Source organism: Hyperolius riggenbachi, chromosome 3 (assembly GCF_040937935.1).
Source record: "Hyperolius riggenbachi isolate aHypRig1 chromosome 3, aHypRig1.pri, whole genome shotgun sequence".
Taxonomy (NCBI): Eukaryota; Metazoa; Chordata; class Amphibia; order Anura; family Hyperoliidae; genus Hyperolius; species Hyperolius riggenbachi.
This window is the reverse complement of record NC_090648.1, coordinates 90,740,631-90,763,157: the sequence shown is the minus strand read 5'-3', so window position 1 is coordinate 90,763,157 and position 22,527 is coordinate 90,740,631. Positions and strand designations below refer to the sequence as shown.

The 22,527-nt window shown below is 43.8% G+C and overlaps 1 protein-coding gene and 1 long non-coding RNA gene across 3 annotated transcripts in view; one reads left to right on the top strand and one right to left on the bottom strand.

The window, feature by feature from the left end:
- The window catches only part of LOC137562828 (uncharacterized), a 61,128-nt gene extending 49,806 nt beyond the window's left edge, over positions 1 to 11,322 (top strand). Inside the window, exons 2-3 of the long non-coding RNA XR_011030198.1 lie at positions 7,335 to 7,456; positions 11,098 to 11,322. This is a non-coding gene — a long non-coding RNA (uncharacterized lncRNA). The remainder of the gene's footprint in view (positions 1 to 7,334; positions 7,457 to 11,097) is intronic.
- Positions 5,343 to 22,527, bottom strand: part of RASAL3 (RAS protein activator like 3) — an 80,222-nt gene continuing 63,037 nt past the window's right edge. For both annotated transcript variants that reach the window (XM_068274563.1, XM_068274565.1), the window contains 5 exons: positions 21,029 to 21,302; positions 13,386 to 13,502; positions 13,116 to 13,303; positions 10,212 to 10,287; positions 5,343 to 8,329 (listed from right to left, as the gene is read on the bottom strand). In XM_068274563.1, coding sequence (XP_068130664.1) covers positions 8,195 to 8,329; positions 10,212 to 10,287; positions 13,116 to 13,303; positions 13,386 to 13,502; positions 21,029 to 21,302 — 790 coding nt within the window. In that variant the 3' untranslated portion in view covers positions 5,343 to 8,194. The remainder of the gene's footprint in view (positions 8,330 to 10,211; positions 10,288 to 13,115; positions 13,304 to 13,385; positions 13,503 to 21,028; positions 21,303 to 22,527) is intronic.

Sequence of the window (22,527 nt, the reverse complement as noted above, 5' to 3'; positions counted from 1 at the left end):
CGCCGTAGCAGGTGAGGAATCGCTGCCAGGCTCCACAAGGTTCACCCAGTGCGCGGTAAGGGAGATGTATCGACCCTGGCCGAACGCACTCGTCCAGGTGTCAGTGGACAGGCAACGGCATTCTTCAACTTCGGGTTATTTTGCTGACCACGTGCTCATGCAACTCAGGCACTGCAGAGCGCGCAAAGTGGTAGCGGCTGGGAACCACGTAACGTGGGATGGCCACTGACATCATGCCCTTGAAGCTGTTTGTCTCCACCACTCGATATGGCAGCATTTCGCAGGCCAGAAGCTTGGCTATGCTGGCCGTTAGTGCCACGGCCCGGGGGTCATTTGCTGGCAATTTCCTCTTGCGCTCAAACATCTCCGAGACAGACAACTGAACCGTAGGGCTGCACACTGAAGGGCTGTTGGTTGTTGTGTTTGATGAAGACTGGGAGACCTCAAGAGCACTATTCCGGAAAGTGACAGTGTCAGCGTCGTCTGATGTTTGTGAATGTTGTTGTGAACCACGCAATGGCTGGGCTACTGCTGCTGCCGAGGAGGGTCTGGTGGTGAGTCTGGTGACCCCAAGGGAGGCAGTGTTGCTGGTACCCTGTCCTGCCGCGTTTGCCCACAGAGTGGGATGTTTGGATACCATGTGGCGGGTCATGCTGGTGGTGGAGAGGTTAATATTTTTCCCCCTGCTCAGGCGGGTCTTGCACACCTTGCAAATAACCATGGTACCATCCTCACTGCAGTCTTCAAAGAAAGGCCAGACTTTGGAGCACCTGCCTTGCTGGCGATTTCTGTTTGCGCCTCTTTTGCGTCTCACTTGAACTTCCATGCTTGTGGTGCCTGAAATTTCGCGCCGCCTACCTTGTGGCACAAGGCGAACTCATGCAGCAGTGGGTTCTTCAACAGACTCATCTGTGCTGCTACGACGGCGATGTTCTCCTTCACATACAAAATCTGGGTCTGTGTCCACATTGTCCAAACCCTCCTCTTCCATCTCCTCAAACTCGTCATATGTGATTGTGGGCCGCCGCCGGGGAGTAGAGCTCCCCAGAACAACCTCTGCGCAGCTCACTCCAACGTCGTCTTCCAGATCTTCTCGGCCGACCTCCTGCAATTGAAACCCCTCCTGCCCAACTTGCTCTGGGATTTGGGTTTCAAAGTCCTCGGACTCGCCTTGCATTTCAGTGCGCGGTGCATTTCCCACAGTAAATGGTTGTGAATCCGGGCACAACATTTCTGGCTGTTCCATTGACCTTTGAAAGGTGGAAGTTTGTTGGGCTGGGAATAGCTCCTGCGAATACCCCATTGTGTCCTGAGGAAATTCTTCGGACTGGTTATTTGGCAGTTGTGTGTGTGGTGTTGCTGCCGGTTGTGTCAGCTTTGTGCCCACTGGCTCCTTGTAACTGGCTGAGGACTTGGACCTCGTGCGTGATGTGCTGGTGCTGCTTAACCCACTGCTGGACGCTTGAGAGGTCATCCAATTAATTATCTGGTCCTGTTCTTTTGGATTTGTGAGGGTTGATTTCCTGGACAACATGGGCGGTATTGAGTGGGTTTTCTTCGGTGCTCCACTGTGGCCTGTACGTGAACCGTCAGGGGAAACACCTCTTCCCTTGCCCCTCCTTCTTTCACAGGATTTCTTCTTCATTTCACTTATCCTTAAAGTACACTGGCAGTACAGAAATGCTATATAGTGGTGGGTGAGCGGTGTACTACTATTCCCAGCAGCGACACAGAGCACAATGCTATACAGTGGTGGGTGAGCGGTGTACTACTGTTCCCAGCAGCGACACAGAGCACAATGCTATACAGTGGTGGGTGAGCAGTGTACTACTATTCCCAGCAGCGACACAGAGCACAATGCTATACAGTGGTGGGTGAGCGGTGTACTACTGTTCCCAGCAGCGACACAGAGCACAATGCTATACAGTGGTGGGTGAGCGGTGTACTACTATTCCCAGCAGCGACACAGAGCACAATGCTATACAGTGGCGGGTGAGCGGTGTACTACTGTTCCCAGCAGAGACACAGAGTGGCAGTAAACACAATGCTATACAGTGGTGGGTGAGCGGTGTACACAGAGTGGCAGTAAACACAATGCTATATAGTGTGGGTGAGCGGTGTACGACTGTTCCCAGCAGCGACACAATGACTGGGGGGACCCTGGCTAGCCTGGCTGGAGAGAGAACTACCCTGCCTGCCTGCCCAAAGCTAAACCCACAGACAAATGGCGGAGAAATGACGTGGATCGGGTATTTATCTACCCGAACCACGTGACCCGTTCGGCCAATCAGAGCGCGTTCGGGTCCGAACCACGTGACCCGTTTGGCCAATCACAGCGCTAGCCGAACGTTCGGGAAACGTTCGGCCATGCGCTCTTAGTTCGGCCATATGGCCGAACGGCTTGGCCGAACACCATCAGGTGTTCGGTCGAACTCGAACATCACCCGAACAGGGTGATGTTCTGCAGAACCCGAACAGTGGCGAACACTGTTCGCCCAACACTACTGCCCACTGGCGGCGACCACCCATCTTGTGCGGGGATCGTCGCTGCTGGCCGGAGGGACTCAGAAGGACGGCGTGGGAACAGGATGACTCCAAGAGGCTGCAAGAACCCCCAGGTAAGTTAATCTCTTTTTTTTTTATTAGACTTAAGTCTCTATTTAAGATAGGGAGGTTACTCAGAGATGTTCCTACTTAATTATGCTATATTGGGACAATAATTCAGAGTTATGGTCTCGGCATGATTTATGTAAGTGGATATTATGGAAAACACTCCATAAACTGTTTACACTGTGTAGTATATGATGTCTAATATGGCTGCTTTTAGTTTTGTTAGAGCTTTATTTTGAATTTGGTAAGAGGAAGCTTCATACAAATGCTTGGCTCCATAATACATACATTCTGTTTGAAAATATTAGAATGTGTCCTAGTGGGAATGTGGGGGTCTCTAGGTAAGGTGTATGGATAATGCATGATTTGGAACTCCTAATTCTGCTATCACTGTTTTCCAGATCTCACAATGCTACTGTAATGATCGGCTCTGCTGTCTGCACAGGCAGACAGCTGTTTGACCATTTTGTAAATCTGAGTGCGGCAGGTCTCTGGAAAAGAGACCTGTCTACACTCTGCAAGCTGCAGAGTTGCTGTTCTGGGGAGGAATTTGCATCCACTTGTCATGCAAATTGCTTAGCTGCTTCCTCTGATGGCTTGCAGTATAAAAACCATTTCTTCCCAGAATTCCTTCATGGTCATGATGGTTTGTTCCTGCTGACTTACCTGGAGCCTCAGCCTTTGCTAATCGTTTGTTAAGATTATCTTAGAGTAATTCCTTGGGAGTGCACTAGGCATTCCTTCTAGCATAGTAAGGTTGTATTATCTGTTTGCCTTCTACTGTCTATCTGTTGCGATTGTCTTGTTGCCAGCGGCGGCCGACAGGAAATAGTTCTGTCTGTTGGGATCGCATTCGTCCTAGCGGTAGTGGCGGTGGTTCCTTCTGTATTCTGCCTTAGGGGTGCTAACCAGAGCAGTGGTTGCTACTGGTAGCCCCATCTGTCTGTCTGTCTGGATCGCATTCGTCTTAGCGGTAGTGGCAGTGTTTCCTTCTGTACTCTGTCTGGGAGTGTAGGCCAGAGCTGCGGTTGCTGCTGGCTACTCCTTCTCTCTGTCTTGTCTGGTACGAACGCTTGCTGTAGACTCGGTGAGGTAACCGTTTAGCAATCGTTTGCGTTCTCTAATTTTGTGTTTGTGCTACATTGGTTAGTTAGGGTGGCACGCTTATCACTGGGCGCCTAACGCGTGGTGATCGTGTCTTTAACGTGTTCGCTGTTGCGAATGAGTGCGGAGTTCGCGTTTAGCTAGCATTTGTTATTTTCTTTGACGTTTTGATCATTGTTATTTTCTATGTCTTTCTTGCTACACTTGTGCTCTGTCTGATTCGGTCTTGTGTCACTATTGGCAATCGCCACTCTTGCGATTGCATTCCCACTTCGTTTCCGCTGTTGTGTGTTCACCGTCTCTGAGTGGCGACTAGATTGGTGGACACACATACATTCTGTCTCTGTGCTCTCTCTTTTTAAGGGCTATCTTGCCCTGCATTGCTTCAACTCATGCAATTCCCATCTGGCAGCTGTGGCAGTACAGAGGCTGTGTTCCTCTGCACTCCACGGCTCCATCTACCGGTGGGAATTTCCCTCTACAGGTGCAGAGCACCATAGCTGGGTTCTGTTAAATAATTGTGATATTACTCCTTTGTCTTGGGTCTTAAACAGGAGGACTCAAAAGGTTTAATTCAGACAATGCCATTGATTTACTAAAGGTGGAGAAGAGTGGAGAGCACTGGAGGACTTAAATGAGGTCTGGATTTTGTAGAAGTGTTTTTAACAGTTGTTCTTACAGCCTTACCCTGCACATAGATTTTCCATTGTTCAGGCTAGTATTTAATGCTGGGAATACACGGTTAGTTTTTGCCGTGCGTTTCTCCTCTCGATCGTTTTTGCCGCTCGATTCTGCAGTTTTTTTTTTCGCTCGTTTTTCTTATCTTTTTCCATTCACTTGTATCAGAAATCGAGCGGCAAAAGAATCGAAAAGGGAGATCGGACATGTTGGAAATGATCTATCGAACTATCTAATCACCTAAAAAATGAACCGTGTATTCCCAGCATAAGTTAAGCCAGCTGAGCCACTCGTTAACTAAACTGTCAGTGTTTGCCCACACATACACCTATCTGCCACCATGTGTTTCTCAGGGGTACGCTACTTGCACACCAGATTAACAGTTACATAGTTAGTTGGGTTCAAAAAAGACATCCATGCATCGAGTTACAGCAGATATAAGGTACACTAGCCTGCACCTTCACATATCTAAGTTAATCTAGAGGAACACAAAAAAAACCCCAACTTACATGCTTGAACCTATTAGCCTTAAAAAGCGTAAACTCCTTACTGACTCCAGGTGGCAATCAGATAAAATCCCTGGATCAACACTGCTAGGAATTACCTAGTAATTATGGCCATGGATGTCCTTCAATGCAAGAAAAGCATCTACACCCCCTTTAAACACAAATGTAGAATTTGCTACTACAGTTTAGCTGTTTTTCTAATAATTTTAAAACGATGTCCATGAGAACTACGGCTGTGCTTCTGTTTTTGCAAACACAGTATGTTACCATAGCATTGCAAAGGCCATGTTCAATACTTTTTATACAAAGCATGGAGAATTAGCTGAACTATTTTTAAATCCTTTATTAAAAGGTGGTTGAAAAGTACAATTCATTTATATTTACAGAAAAAAAAAATTAAAGGAATGAACAAGATAGAAAATTGTCTAAAAATAAATGGATTTAATAAAGAAAATTACAGTTTAGGCCTTGTTCACTTTACAATCACAAGCACTGGCTATTTGGTGAGAGCTTTTCAAAGCGCTTTTCCCTTCGAAAAATGCTTTTTACTAAGCGCTTTTGTTAAGCGATTAATTTTTTTACTTCCTGGCGTCCGTCAGGAAGTGAACTCTTTGACCCGGAAATGAATAAATACAATGTATTTATTCATTAAAGTCGTAATTCACTTTGCAATTTCCCCATACTTTCTATTGAACACAAACGCTCAGAAAATGGTGCAGGAGCTGTGTTTGTGATTCAATAGAAAGCGGATGACTCACAGAAGCGACCATTGCACTAGAGATTTGAAGGCGATTTTTAAAATCACCAGCGCTAAAAAAACAGCGAAATCACTCTTTGTGTGATCAAGCCTTTAATGGTCCTTATATCTTGGTCCAATACGGCTCACTGGTCTGGTAATTGCTGCAAGAACAGTTCTGTAGTTTAGAACTCTTTGGATTCTCTAAGCAGATCTTGTGACAACTTTGAGGATGGATACACACATGCAATTTTAATTGGCCAATCATTGACCAATTTTACCACCTCCATGTGGTATGAAAACCAACCGATTTGGAATACTTTGAACAGATTGTAAAGGTAAGTTTTCATACTACATGGAAGTAGTAAAATTAGCCAATCATTGGACAATCAAAATAGCATGTGTGTACAAGGCATTAGGATTAATATAACATGAGTGGAAGCTAAAGATCATACTGTGCACTCTGGGTTTCTACTACCAAACGGGGGTTTCCAGTTTGTGGTGTGAGCTAGATATCAAAGGGTCTTCATAATACTCAATGGGTTGATTTAGTCTTCTATGGGTTATGAAATGTATAAAGATCGAAACCATCGGCACTGAAGTTAGATGTCTCTTGACTTCTTGTTGGAGTAGCGCACTTCAACACTACTGCCGATCGCATTGTATTACTTGGGGGCTCTATCTAATCATAGGCAGGAGAGGTCACCTCACGGTGTGTAGGATAGAAGCAAACTGCAACCCAAGCAACCAACAAGGTGATGTGTTTTGCTCTGGTTTATTGCTTTCTGATTACGTTCTTGTTCTTTGTCCTCTTTATTTAACTTTATATCTGTATCAATAAACCTGTTATCTTATCTTTATTGATTGTATCTTGTATTGGGGGGGGGGGGGGATTACAAAATACATTGCAGTTTTACCTGTTAAAATAGCATCACTTTCTCTGTAGCAACACAGCATGCATGCATGAGTCAAACTAAAGTAGTGCTGACTGTTAGCGGTGTGGGTGCATGTATGCAGGTAGTTATTTCCTGTCTGCTCTTGAGCTTTTAAATTAATTAAAGAAATAGCTGCTATGTATGTTGCTGCACGTAATTGCAATGGCCAAAACTCCAGCTCTCTAAACTTTCTGCAGTTTTTTATTGGGGCTGAGCCCCTGATGAGTCTAGTTGATGACGAAACGCGTAGGGCGGAGCCAGTGCACCTGACGCAATGACACTGAGAGGAGGATAGTAGCGATGGAATGTGGAAAGGAAGCAGGGTGTTCGGAGAGCAGGACACCGCCCGGTAACCAGTGTGCAGGCATCCAGGGCCCTAGAAACGCTGCTATGATATGCCTCATATTCTTTGAGAGCTTGTAAGTATTTACTAGGCGCAAAAAGCGTGGATGTTAATCAAAAAGTTTTACTTATGTTACGCAATCAAAGTTTTATGTTTATTGAAGTTTTACTGAGGAATAAACAAAGATTGATTCAGAACTCTGGTATGGTTCACTGATGTGCCCTGGTGAAGCATACATGTTGAATGTGAGTTTGTAAGGAGAACAGAGGCGCCAAAAGAATAAAAACATATATCTAAAAGTTTTAAAATTCCTCAGGAGGCGGTGGTGGTCTCACCTCCCTGAAGTAGACTTGATACTGTCGATTTATGTGCAAACAAGTTTATTTATATACTCCAACATAACAATGCAATGCGTTTCGCAGGTATATTTCCGCTTCTTCAGGCAATAATGGAAAGGAGTACACACAGTGCCGTCTTAAGGTCACGATAAGTGCCTTCATGTTGAATGTGAGATCCAACTGAAAAAAGAGGTGGCTACAATCCGGTGAGTCTCCCTGATTGTGGGGTGGTGGGATCACGAGTGACAGCACCTGGTTCACACTGCATGGATTTGAGGCGTGGTTTTATTGAAACAGTATTATGCGATGTATAGTATTTTCTTTTCATAGGAAAACATTGGCTTTATGTGAGAGTGCAGTGGATTTGAAACTTATTATAGCACAGTTATTGCTCAGTTCATAAGACATCTATGACTGATCTAGGAGGAATTATTTGCATAAGCCTAGATAAAATGGGGGAAATCTTTTTGGAAAAATGCTCCAATTTCCCCTGATTTTAATTTGCATGTCACTATAAAAGATTATAGAAACCAAAAGCTGCATCTAGGGATGACTCTGTCTAGGAGAACTCATGAAAAAGCATGAGATCAGTTTGATCAGCTGATAGATTTGTAAGGCTCTGATTTGCTGGTCCATTATCAGGCGGTAAATAAGGAAGTCATCACAGCAAATCAGAACCTTACAAATCCATCAGCTGATCAAACTGATCACATGCTTCTCTGTGAGTTCTCCTAGGTAGGGCCAGCTATGCATCAGTCTCAAATTGATAAGCAGTGACTTGTTACAGGGATACAAAATATACAATTTATAAGAGATTATTTTTAATTCTGGAGCATGGAAAGGTCAGCATCTGAAACTTTCTGAATGGAAACAGCTGATAATGTAAGTCCAATACAATAATACTAGCAATAATAGTAAGTCTGATATAATAATAATAATAGCATTTAGGCAGTATCTGAGTTTTCTTCCAAATCAGAATCTGTAGGTACGGAATTATTTTCACAGGCATTCCCTCTGGTATCATTCACTAATATCTTCCGACAGTTATTCTTCATAGATATGGATGATAGGTGTTTTTTCTATAAAAAAAAGACAGATGTGATTAGCAGATGTATAACTACAAATCAATGCAAAAGTTTGATAAGGGGCCTTCCCCACAATCTCCCTATAGAACAAATGCAGCCAATATACAGTAACTCCCCTACCTCTCCATGATAACTTTATGGAAAGCTACTTTTCCACCCTGCTACCATAACAAATGCACCTACCATTCCCCTGCACCAACCATAGCCCCTCCTCCCCATAACTAGTGTGTCTGCCTTTCCATCACATAACAAGTGCACACACTAGTCCCCTGCTTCCACCATAACCACTCCTCCCCCCAAAACTAGTGTTGCCTCCTTTACTTCACAAAAAAAGAGCACCACCAGCCGCCTGCTTCCACCATAACCACTGGTCCCGCCATAAATAGTGTTGTCTCCATTACGTCACATAACAAGTGCACCCACCAGCCCCCTGCTTCCACCATAACCACTGGTCCCCCCATTAATTATGTTGTCTCCATTACGTCACATAACAAGTGCACCCACCAGCCCCCTGCTTCCACCATAACCACTGCTCCCCCTATAAATAGTGTTGTCTCCATTACGTCACATAACAAGTGCACCCACCAACCCCCGGCTTCCACCATAACCACTGGTCCCCCCATAAATTATGTTGTCTCCATTACGTCACATAACAAGTGCACCCACCAGCCCCCTGCTTCCACCATAACCACTGCTCCCCCTATAAATAGTGTTGTCTCCATTACGTCACATAACAAGTGCACCCACCAGCCCCCTGCTTCCACCATAACCACTGGTCCCCCATAACTAGTGTTGTCTCCATTATGTCACATAACAACTGCCCCCACCAGTCCCCTGCACCAACCATAACTAGTGTGTCTGCTGTTCCATAACATAACAAGTGCACCCACCAGTCCCCTGCTTCCACCATAACCATTCATCCCCCCATAGCTAGTGTTGTCTCCATTACGTCACACAACAAGTGCCCCCACCAGTCCCCTGCACCAACCATAACTAGTGTGTCTGCCGTTCCATAACATAACAAGTGCACCCACCAGTCCCCTGCTTCCACCATAACCCCTCATCCCCCCATAAGTAGTGTTGCCTCCATTACAACACACAACAAGTGCACCCACCAGTTCCCTGCACCAACCATAACTAGTGTGTCTGCCGTTCCATAACATAACAAGTGCACCCACCAGTCCCCTGCTTCCACCATAACCCCTTATCCCCCCATAAGTAGTGTTGCCTCCATTACGTCACACAACAAGTGCCTCCACCAGTTCCCTGCACCAACCATAACTAGTGTGTCTGCCGTTCCATAACATAACAAGTGCACCCACCAGTCCCCTGCCTCCACCATAACCCCTTATCCCCCCATAAGTAGTGTTGCCTCCATTACGTCACACAACAAGTGCACCCACCAGTTCCCTGCACCAACCATAACTAGTGTGTCTGCCGTTCCATAACATAACAAGTGCACCCACCAGTCCCCTGCCTCCACCATAACCCCTTATCCCCCCATAAGTAGTGTTACCTCCATTACGTCACACAACAAGTGCCTCCACCAGTTCCCTACTTCCACCATAACCCCTCATCCCCCCCATAGCTAGTGTTGCCACCATTACGTCACATAACAAGTGCACCCACCAGTTCCCTACTTCCACTATATGGCCCAAATACATCCTGCCCACACTTGAGCTTTAATCTTCTGGGAATGGTGTGTATTATTCAAATGCCACATGTCAGATTCAGGCTTTTCCCTTTTCACATTGTTTTATGAAGCAGACTGAAATACTATAAGTGACTGTGGCTTTTACAAACATCTTATCAATAAATAAGGTAAACTCTCTCTGTCCCAACATATCTAGATTAGGAGGGTTGTAAAAGGTATTACCAGAGCTGCTATCTGTTCTTCATGATTTCCTGTTTGTTCCTTCGCTGCAGAATTGTCCTTCTGTAACTGATCAATCCTGGTATAAAAGCACAAAGGACAAACATATAAAGAAAGAATCCATACACATCTGAATAATGTTTAATAGTGCTTCAGAATCTGGCGTAAAATTATATAAAAGTAATAAGGTGAAAAAAAACCTCCCCAGTATGTTATATTGATTGTAAGCACAGCAGTTAGGATGCCTACAACTTAATAGTGACCCACAAAACATATAAGTGACTGCCTATAGAGTCTACCGGGGGGGGGGGGGGGGCAATTAACCTGTAAAGGACAACTGTAATGAAAGGGATATGGAGGCTGCCATATTTATTTCCTTTTAAGCAAAACCAGTTGCCTGGCTGTCCTGCTTATCCTCTGCCTCTAATCCTTTTAGCCATAGCCCCTGAACAAGCATGCGGCAGATCAGGTGTTCCTGACATTATTGTCAGATCTGATAAGATTAGCTACATGCTTGTTTATGATGTTATTCAAACATTACTGCACCCAAATAGATCAGCAGGCCTGCCAGGCAACTGGTATTGTTCAACAGGAAATAAATATGGCAGCCTTCATATTCTTTTCACTACAGTTGTCCTTTAAGTCAAAACAGTTCCTTTCCAACTCCAGGGGGCAGTCAGATAAGATCCCTGAATCATTTCTGCTGGGAATTAACTAGTAACTATAGCCGTGAATATCCTTCAATGCAAGGAAAGCATCAAACCTCTTGCAGATATAACACTTTTGTGATAACTATTTCCTATGGTAAAATATTCCACAGTTTAACAACTCTTCCTGTAAGGAACCCTTTCCTAAATAGAGGGCAACATCTTTTTTCCTCCATACGCAGATAATGTCCCCTTCTTCTCTGTACAAGCCAAGGACCTGACGAAGGCGTGGTCAACGCCAAAACGCGTCGTGACGTCAGACGGCATCCCCACGGCCTGACTCCGCCCACCGCATCCAGCTCCACGCCATTTACATCGGTCCCCGCAGCTCTGGCCAAGCGCGGCTGACAGGAGAGGATTGCCGGCAAGCTTGACAGGCGTTCTAACTCTACTATACACTGTGAGTGTATTTTTAAGCGTGTCCTTTTTTAAAATAAAAAATATATTGCACCAGCGGTGCGCTCCTGTCTTCTTGCCTTTTTTAAACAGATCCACTGGAGCTGCACCCACCCATCACTTCCAATCCATCAGCGTGTCCAGACAGCGCAGTGTTTTTCTTTGCTGGGTTGTGACATAAGACTGTGAACAGGGTTGTCCTTAGGGATCATAGAGCCTCATGCAGTCTTCGTATAGCACACCACTTCCACTATACTAATTACATATTATTACATCATGTATGCAATGGTGGCCTGCCTCTCATACTGTCCTTGTGCCTATAATACTTTGCTGGCATGGAGCAAATAAAATATGGAGGCTATGATCTGAATTCTTGCTCTGAAGTAATGTATCGGATGGTTTTGAAGCCAGAGTATCAGCGTGACATGCAGGCAAGGAGCTTGTTCAAAATAAAATATTCAAGATGGAAAGCAATATAAGGACTAGGTTTCCCTAATGTCCATGGCAGGCATGGTCTTCCTGGGGATCATAGCTATGAATCTTGCGACCAAGGCTTAGATATAATGGCCCATATGCAATTAACTTTCTCTCCTGAGTTATCTTCTAGGAGATAACTCAGATTCTCTTTAAAATACATTTTAAGCATTTTATAATTGAAAAAGTACCTGAGGTGAATAAATAAAAAAAATATTTTGAGCAGGGATAAGCAGAAACTACGCCAGTGGGGATTTACGCATCGTAGTTCGTAAGTGAAGTTTCAAAACTACGCTTATGAATTTACGCGTAGCGAAGTACTGCTATGCGTAGTTTACCCCCACTATGCGTAGTTTAACATGTGTATTGCGTAGTGAACTACGAATGTGTTACTCGCGTCTAATTTTCCGCGTGCGATTGTATGCTTACAAATGTACGCATTGGAAAGGGGAATGTACGCATAGAAGAGGATTTAATGCGTAAACTTTTCTGCATGTGGGCATAAGCATCCGCATACACTCCGCTTCGCACTACGCATAATTGCGTATTTTAACGCGTAGTCTACGAAATGCATACGAATCGAATATTTGATTTCGAAGCCGTAGTTTGGCGAAGCATAATTGCGTAAAACTACGCGTAGTTCCAGCGTAGCGAAGTTGGCTGACTAGTGACTATGACCATCCCTGATTTTGAGTATTTTCTTTTTTGCTGGAGGTTTAAAAGTACTTTATGACAAGTGCCCATACCGCATGTAATTAACTTTTTTCTCCTGAGTTTTCTCCTGAGTGATGTTTTCATACTTGATAAAGACTTAAAGGACTTCTAGCATGAAAATTGTAAAATGTTAAATACATGTAAACACATACAAATAAGAAGTGTGTTTCTTCCAGAGTAACATGAGCCATAAATCTCCCCCATGAAAGGATGGACTAGTCCAAAACCTGTCGGGTTCTGTCAGATTTCTAAGTGACAGCAACAAAGGAGAAATTAATGTATGGCTTATTTTACTCTAGAAGAAATGTACTTCTTATTTGTATGTGTTTACATGTATTTTACAATTTTACAATGTTTCCTTTAATAAACCCCAGCAAGCAAGAAAATACTCAAAATAATTTTGATAGTACTTTTCCTATTACTTTTTGGTACTTTTTTAATTGCAGAGAGCTGAAACGTTATTTTAAATAGAAGACGAAAATGTATCTCCTATGAGAAAAGTCAGGAGAAAAAGTGAATTGCATATGGCCAAATAAATTTCTCCAAAATTAACTAGAACTTTCTCCAAGGTATGAGATGTGCTATGTATAGGAAAAGATAGGCAGCCATCAGTTACCTGTCCTGCATGTAGTTTATCTGTTCAATCATCTCGGCCTGCTGGGTCTTGTACGCATTCTCCATTTCAGCCATCTGACTCATGAATTCCTGCATCTTCTCTTCCATGGTCTTTAGCTGCACTTCCAGGTCTTTCTGCTTACATAGATTCTCAGCAATCTGTCCCTTCATCTCCTGCAGGTGCCTTTCCTGAAGGAACATCAGTAACACTATTAATCTGGCCATACAACACATTCTACAAAGCCAACACAGAGCTTCATCCTTACTATACCTGGCTGTCTCTGTTCTCTCTTTTCTGAGTAATGAAGGGATGTTCCTCGGTCCTGCACCAAGGAACAGTTGGTTTTCGCCCAGTAACAGTAGATGAATGTCTGAGCCGTGGGATTCTCTGCATGATAAAATAACAAAGGTGATTATTTAACAGAGCTCAAACTGCCTTTCAGATTTATTATTCATGTAGAAAAAAACAAAGTCTTGTAAAAGTAATACCTTTTAATGGATAACTGATAAAGATAAATTATGCAAGCTTTCGGAGATCTAGTCTCCTTCTTCAGGCATATTTCCAGATGTTAGCTGAAGAAGGGGACTAGATCCCTGAAACAAATGCATAATGCTTAATCAGAAAGCCATTAAAAGGTATTACTTTTACAAGACTTTGTTTTTTCTACCTCCATAATTTGTTTGGTTAACACGGTACAGATTTATTATTCAAATGAGTATTTTGCAGTGGACAACAGAATTATTATTATTTAGCATTGACATGCTTCACAGCACTTAACAGCATATATAGTCTAGTCACTAACTGTCCAAATCTCACAATCTAATCCCTATTATAGTCATATGTCCATCATAGCCTAGAGCCAATTTAGCGGGAAGCCAGTTAACTTTTTTGAATTTTTTGTGCACAGAGGAAACCCACACAAACCTGGCTGGGATTTAAACTTTCAAGGCTAGAGTACTATTCCTTACGCAACAATGACACCTAATGATGATATCTGAAAATATTATTGAAACTCTATTAGAAAAGTTTTTGCTTTTTCTACTTCCCATGCTAAGGTCTGGTACTGAGTAGGAATTAGCGAAATCGTTACTAGCAGATTTTTGTAGACCTTCTGAAAGGCCCAGTGCACACTGGGCGCATCCGCCGGCCGCATCCACTTGAAAATCCTCGTAGCTAATGTATCTCTATGGGCTGGTGCACACCGGCGGATTGAGGTTTTTAGCAAACCGCAAACGTGCCTCTTGCTGCACGTTTGCGGTTTGCTTAAAACCTCAAACCGCCGGTGTGCACCAGCCCATAGAGATACATTAGCCACGCGGATGCTGATGCGGATGCGGCCGACGGATCACATACAAAATCCGCTCGTGTGCACCCGGCAAATATTGGCTCTCTGCTCCCAAAACCGCTAGCGTTTTGACGATCTGCTAGCGGTTTTGGTGTGCACTGGGCCTTAGAATCATATGTAAGCGTATGTATTGATGTACTTGATCACATATGGATATTGTGCTTTTTCCTGATGCTGTACATTGTATTTTGGCAAATTTGTTATACATTTTTCCTTTTATCAATAAAAATCTTGCTGAAGGAAAAACAATTGTAAACAGAAGTGGAATACTTTTGCCAGGGATCCCTACAGTAAAACTGTGGCTTCTCAGCAGTGCCTGATAAAAGCATTGGTATAAATTTGCCCTGGGGTTGCCTGTTGGTCAATACACTGTCAGCGCTCTGACCCAACAGGAAGCCCCAATGGCAAATTCATTTCTTTTGAAATTGGGATATATGTTGGGGATATAAGATTACACTAACATTTTTACTTCTATTTAGGATCGTTTTTATAAACAATCCTTGTTCTTGCCTCACATGGCTTCATGCCTGCCTATCTCACAAGAATATTGCTAGTTGAGACTGGAGCCAATTTGCTGTGAGAGCGAACATTTTGCTCGCTCATCCATAAAACCACTATTGCAGCATTCTCAATCAGAATCTCATTCTGGGTTATTTAAACGTCTTTGCACAAACTGGATGTATATATGTGCAATGGAAACAGAGGCGCCAGCAGAGTAAAATTTGATCATAGGTAAAAACAGATAAAAGTTGTGGGGCAAGGGTGGACTTACCTCCCCAAATCCAAACACAACCACTATGTATGATTTCAACACGATTTAATTCGTACTCCAAAACAAATGCAACGTGTTTTGCGGGTCTCTAGCCCGCTTCCTCAGGCAATAATACAGATAGGAGTAACTCAGAAGTTGTGTAGCCAGGTACAGCGCCTCTGTAGATAGTAACTCATAAGTTGTGTAGCCAGGTACTGTTAAGCTTGGGGGTGTAATCTCCACAGTCAGCATACAACACATAAGCTGACGTGAAGGAGGTACACACACCAGCACAAGGGATCAGGATATCCCCAGTTTAGTGGAGGAGAGGACTGACTCCAATAGGAGATTGTGGTGCACAGAGCCGGTGCAGATCTGAACAGCCACAAACAACACTTTCGTAATAACGTCTCAGCGCAAAGTAGCGCTGAGCGCATAAACCAGGACTGAGGAGATCAGGACAGGTAGACAGAATGAACGCTTGCTAGCTAGCGATTACTTAGCGACAGCAAGCGTCCAAGACCAGACAGACTGGAATGAGGCAGCCAATGCGTTGCGGCGATGGCGTGCCTCACAAAGACAGGACAGGAGAGACAGGAATAGCAGGATCGAGATAGATGAACGTAACACAGATAAATATACAATAAGTATGATTTCCTAGCGCATTACAATTACAGCTATCAATGAAACTATTCGTAACGTCTGACTAACATATGTATATATTGGCAATGAACCGATATATGACATAAGCAGGAACTCTGACTAAGACTGAAGTAATACAGGGAACAGGACTCAGAAGGATTCGCTATCTCTTCGCAGAGATGAACGCAATCCACAAACAGGACCAGGAACAGGATTCAGAAGGATTCGCTATCTCTTCGCAGAGATGAACGCAATCCACAAACAGGACCAGGAACAGGATAACTAGCTCAGCACGGGTGTTCACGATACGCGCAAACTACCAAAACGTGCTGGAAACTAACTAACTGAACACAGGAAATAAACAGTTCGTGTACGTATATATCAGCGACACTGATATATTAACGTAACACGAATACAAGGAAAATAACAAAATGCGCAAGTATGCGTATATATTGGCGATGAACCAATATATGACACAAGACAAGCAAGTAGCAACTTCTAGAACAAGAGCAGAACTAGGAGGACTCGCTGACCCCTTCGCAGGAGTCAGCGCAGTCCACACGGACCAGGAACGAGGTGGGGCACGAGCAGAGTAACAGATAGAGTCTGAAACTATGATAGCCCATGAGGCATTGCAGGAAGCAGTTCTTTATACTGAGGTCATCCAATGGGAGCAGACCTGCAGATTCCCACACAAGTGAATGGTAATTAATCACAGGCTGATAGCAGGAAAAGGCAGACAATGATATGCAGCCTGCAGGAAAGGGACCGCCCCTCCACTGCAGCAGACAATGTTTGTTTACACAAAAGCATATTAAACTGTCATAAACTTCAGAGCGACTGCAGATGGAATCAGCAACTAGTTTAAGTGCAAACCAAACTATGCAAGCAAATGCATGTAATGACATTAGAACTGCTTGGTTTGCAATACCAGTGCAGTCAGCAGTAAACGCTGCAGAAGCGATCATAACAGTACCCCCTCCCTTAAACGCGGCCTCTGGACGCCTATGAAAACTGACATATTTCTCCTGAACCACCCAAACCAAAAAATCAGAAGTGGGAAATCCAGCAAACTGATCTGACTGAAAATTCATGAAGGTCGGATCCGTCCGACAAAACCAAATTCCCGAATCAGTCTCACCAAAACTAGACCAATTGGAACCAGAACCTACCGAACCATGCCCGTCAGCACTACAAGCCTCAGTGTGACACCCATCAGAACCACGACTTCCAGAAAACAACCCCAAGAAACTCTCTGCGCGATACCCACCGCCTTCCAAGGACTGTCCAAAAACGCCAAAGCCTTTGCAATGCCCACCGGAACTGTCCCTACCAACACAAAACCCACCGTTGAACCAGTCCAAGGTACCAGGACAAGTTTCCTCAGAGATCTCCCAGAACACTTGGAAGCTCCAAAGAGATCCCCACAGGTCAGATCGCCCCTTAGGCTCACATGGAGAACTATCAAGAACCCCTATGGAACCCAGGGCAACTCCAGAGTCAGGGTCACAAGGACAAACATCAAGATCAGGGCTTTTAGGGACCAGAACCATCTCCGGGCATGCAGGCCAACCGGCAACATCAGAACATGTCTCCACTAGGGAAGCACGTGAGCACGCTAACACAGACACATCTGGGCAGTCTGGCATACGAGGCACATCTGGGCACACCGGCACAAGAGAAACCTCTGGGCATGTCAAGGAACTGCGAACCTCAAAGTCAGTCAAGACAGGACCGAAACCAGAACTGGGCAAAAAAAATTCATCATGACTAGACTTCATAGTTACTGGATTCTCACTAAAAACTGCAGGATCAGACTTAGATGTCGCTGATTCCAGCAGGGTTATTAACAAATCATGTTCAGGGGCATTTACAAGACAGGGCAAATCTTCTGATGTATGCACTGAACTAGACAGGGTTCCCATAGCTTCTTCTGGACTAGACAGAGACTCATCAAATACACTGGACTGGAGCTCATGAGGGGCTATCATAATGTTAAGCTTGGGGGTGTAATCTCCACAGTCAGCATACAACACATAAGCTGACGTGAAGGAGGTACACACACCAGCACAAGGGATCAGGATATCCCCAGTTTAGTGGAGGAGAGGACTGACTCCAATAGGAGATTGTGGTGCACAGAGCCGGTGCAGATCTGAACAGCCACAAACAACACTTTCGTAATAACGTCTCAGCGCAAAGTAGCGCTGAGCGCATAAACCAGGACTGAGGAGATCAGGACAGGTAGACAGAATGAACGCTTGCTAGCTAGCGATTACTTAGCGACAGCAAGCGTCCAAGACCAGACAGACTGGAATGAGGCAGCCAATGCGTTGCGGCGATGGCGTGCCTCACAAAGACAGGACAGGAGAGACAGGAATAGCAGGATCGAGATAGATGAACGTAACACAGATAAATATACAATAAGTATGATTTCCTAGCGCATTACAATTACAGCTATCAATGAAACTATTCGTAACGTCTGACTAACATATGTATATATTGGCAATGAACCGATATATGACATAAGCAGGAACTCTGACTAAGACTGAAGTAATACAGGGAACAGGACTCAGAAGGATTCGCTATCTCTTCGCAGAGATGAACGCAATCCACAAACAGGACCAGGAACAGGATTCAGAAGGATTCGCTATCTCTTCGCAGAGATGAACGCAATCCACAAACAGGACCAGGAACAGGATAACTAGCTCAGCACGGGTGTTCACGATACGCGCAAACTACCAAAACGTGCTGGAAACTAACTAACTGAACACAGGAAATAAACAGTTCGTGTACGTATATATCAGCGACACTGATATATTAACGTAACACGAATACAAGGAAAATAACAAAATGCGCAAGTATGCGTATATATTGGCGATGAACCAATATATGACACAAGACAAGCAAGTAGCAACTTCTAGAACAAGAGCAGAACTAGGAGGACTCGCTGACCCCTTCGCAGGAGTCAGCGCAGTCCACACGGACCAGGAACGAGGTGGGGCACGAGCAGAGTAACAGATAGAGTCTGAAACTATGATAGCCCATGAGGCATTGCAGGAAGCAGTTCTTTATACTGAGGTCATCCAATGGGAGCAGACCTGCAGATTCCCACACAAGTGAATGGTAATTAATCACAGGCTGATAGCAGGAAAAGGCAGACAATGATATGCAGCCTGCAGGAAAGGGACCGCCCCTCCACTGCAGCAGACAATGTTTGTTTACACAAAAGCATATTAAACTGTCATAAACTTCAGAGCGACTGCAGATGGAATCAGCAACTAGTTTAAGTGCAAACCAAACTATGCAAGCAAATGCATGTAATGACATTAGAACTGCTTGGTTTGCAATACCAGTGCAGTCAGCAGTAAACGCTGCAGAAGCGATCATAACAGGTACAGTGCCTCTGTCAAGGCCAGAGGTGCTGTACCAAGCTACACAACTTCTGAGTTACTCCTATCTGTATTATTGCCTGAGGAAGCGGGCTAGAGACCCGTGAAACGCGTTGCATTTGTTTTGGAGTATGAATTAAATTGTATTTAAACCATACATAGTGGTTGTGTTCAGGGCCGGATTTAGGCCAAGGCTGCCTAGGCCATGGCCTAGGGCACCACGGGAGTAAGGGCACCAAAGCAGCAGGCTAAACTGGTGCAGCATTTGCAAGCTTGCAAATGCTGCAATTCAGGAAGATCAGGTGAGCGCCTGACCTCAGTACTCTGCTGCTAGCCACCTGTGCAGCAGCCAGCTTGCTCTCTATGCATGTTTGCATTGTGGCCGGCAGCTATGGACTTGGGCAGCATTGGAGACCGAAAGGAAGAGGAAGCTTCTGCACTGGAGACAAGCATAGAAATGAGTGACACTGATGGCCGCTGCGGTGTGAAGACAAGCTGGCTACCCATACTGAAAGGGAGGGTGGGGTGGAAAAAAGGAGAATTTAAGGGAGTCATCTGGCTGCCTATACTGGAGGGGGAGGGGTCCTCAGGCTACCTATACTGAAAGGAAAGGGTGGAGGGGTCATTTGGCTACCTATACTGGGGGAGGGGTCATTTCGCTACCTATACTAAATGGGGGCGGCTGGTGAGAGTGGCCTTGGGCGGTAAAGAGTACAAATCCGGCCCTGGTTGTGTTTGGTTTTGGGGAGGTAAGTCCACCCTTGCCCCCCAACTTTTATCTGTTTTTACCTATGAGCAATTTTTACTCTGCTGGCGCCTCTGTTTCCATTGCAATTATTGTTATCCACCTGGTGGATGGGTGAACTCCCCTTCTTTCCTTCTAATATCCCCATAAGTGCTTAAAGTGGTTGCTTGAAACCGGCAACCTATACTTGTGAGTATATTTCTATTTGCTGCTACCTTGGCATTCCTTTATCATCAATTATACACTATTGGGGGCTCTCGATTGTGTTTTTTTCCTTTCTTTTACATATGGATGTATATAGTGTCCAGCTTGTGCCACTGTCCCGCAAACAGGACGTACAAGCCCATCCTGTCAATCAGAGGCAGAGATTGGTAAATGGATACACGTGTTCTCGAAGCCAGTCAAAGTGCCTGTGAATGAATAAACATGGCTCCAATCAGGAGCCATGTTCATTCATTGAAATGAAAGTTAAAATGAGAGAAAAAAAACACACGCTTAATCCTGTAAACACAGCAGTATGTACTGCCATCTAGTAGACAGATAGAAACATTACAATAAAGTATACACTACAACATACATCCCCCCTATATTTTTTTAACCAATTTCTGCCCCCGTTCCTTCCCCATAGATACCAAAAAAAAAAACACCTTGTAACTAAAACCCGAAAGTAACAGCATTTACAAAAAAAATATGTAGATAGTTACCTTTGGGACTCAGCTTTCTTAATATGTATGTCAAGAGGGTATATTACTGTTACATTAGTAAATAATGGCTTGTAATTATTGATAGGGTACAAAGAACATAAAAGCGAAAAAATACACCTTTATTATAATATAGGTATACAATATAATATTATATTGTCGCCATACATTGTACTAGGAACATAATTTAAATGCTGTGACAGCTGGCACGAATGGGCAAATAAAATGTGTGGGTTTTATCTACAGTAGCATTGTATGTATGCCTATTTATTGACCAGTGCTGCGTAATATGTTGCCACTTTACTAATACAATACATAATAATAATGTTACTTATTGCACCTTTTCAGTGTTTCCATTCTCCTCCTGATCTTTGGGAGCCAGAGAGGTAGAATCTTCCCTGGGTCTGCGTTCCCGGCCGGGTCTGTTCTGGGCTGGGACACTCTGTGTGCGAGTCACATGACGTCTCTTCTTCTTTACTCTCTCATCAATCTTTGGAGGTTGTATTAGCCTGTCTCTCATTAGGTTGCTCAGTGACTGGCTCTTATTAACAAGGGGGCGGAGATCACGCATGGAATTTGGAGGCATAAATTCTAGTTCTTCACTCTCTTCCTGACTGTGGGACAAAATACATGTTGTTAGATATGTCAAGTTATCCCAGTTTTACTGGAACTGAGAGATGCACTTTGTTTCAGAAATGTATATAATCTCCTACTACTCTTCAATACTTCTACTTTTGCATTTTTATTAATTTTGTATTTTTTTTTATTTTATTTCTATTTCAATATGTTTATTAAAATAGCACCGTAAATTCAAACAATTGTAATTTGGACAAAACATAAGTAGTTACAACAAGGTTTTATAGCATACAATGGGAAAAAAAGAGTTGTGTGATAATAATGAATACATAAAGACTACATGGAACTACAACAATTTGAAATGCAAGTCTTACAATAAGACCCTAAATTGTCTGATATAAAACTGAAACATATCAATAAAAAATAAAATAAACACCGGTAAATAAAGTATAATAAAGTAAAAAAGAAGAGGAAGATAGAAATGAAAAATAATGAAAGGAGGTTCTTTATAATGTATTCATTATTATATTAAATATAGTATTTTTTGATGGATAGCCTGGTATTTATATATATATTGTGAGGCTTATACGACTAATATTATTTCCCCTTGAGCCCCTTCGGGATGCTGTATTTGCCTAATATACTGTATTCCACTTTGCTTTCCAAAGAAAGGTTAGTATTGGTAGTCAGTTTTGTATTTTATTTATACAGTATGTCTTCCAGGACACAGGGAAAAAAAGGGACATCCCAACATGGACAGCGATTTAGGAATCCTGCCTTTTTGCCTCTTCCAGTTGTCTGTTTTATGCTGGGAATACACGGTTTGTTTTGAACCATATATCAAGCCGCTCGATAGATTCCGGCGCGTCCCCGCTTGTCCCCGTGGGCACCCGGATCGTTTCACGCTCGTCCCCACGGGCGGCTTCTTATCTTCTTTTCGTTTTTTACTATTGTCTTGCCCGCGGTATTGAGCGGGGAATCGATCCGGCGGGGTGTTGGACAGGTCTGAAATTATCAATCGAGCCATCAGCGGCTCGATTACACGGTTCAAAACGAACCGTGTATTCCCAGCATTAGGGATCTTTCATTTTGCATGAATCATACCATTGCTGTTGTGCTGTTCCTTATTGTTTGTTTGAATTGCATCAGTGGCGGACATACGGCCATGCAGGCCGTGCCGCCGCACGAGGGCCCCTGAAGTTCCGTTGCTTCGGGGGCCCATTAAGTATTTTTTTATATATATTTTTTATGTTTTTTATTTTT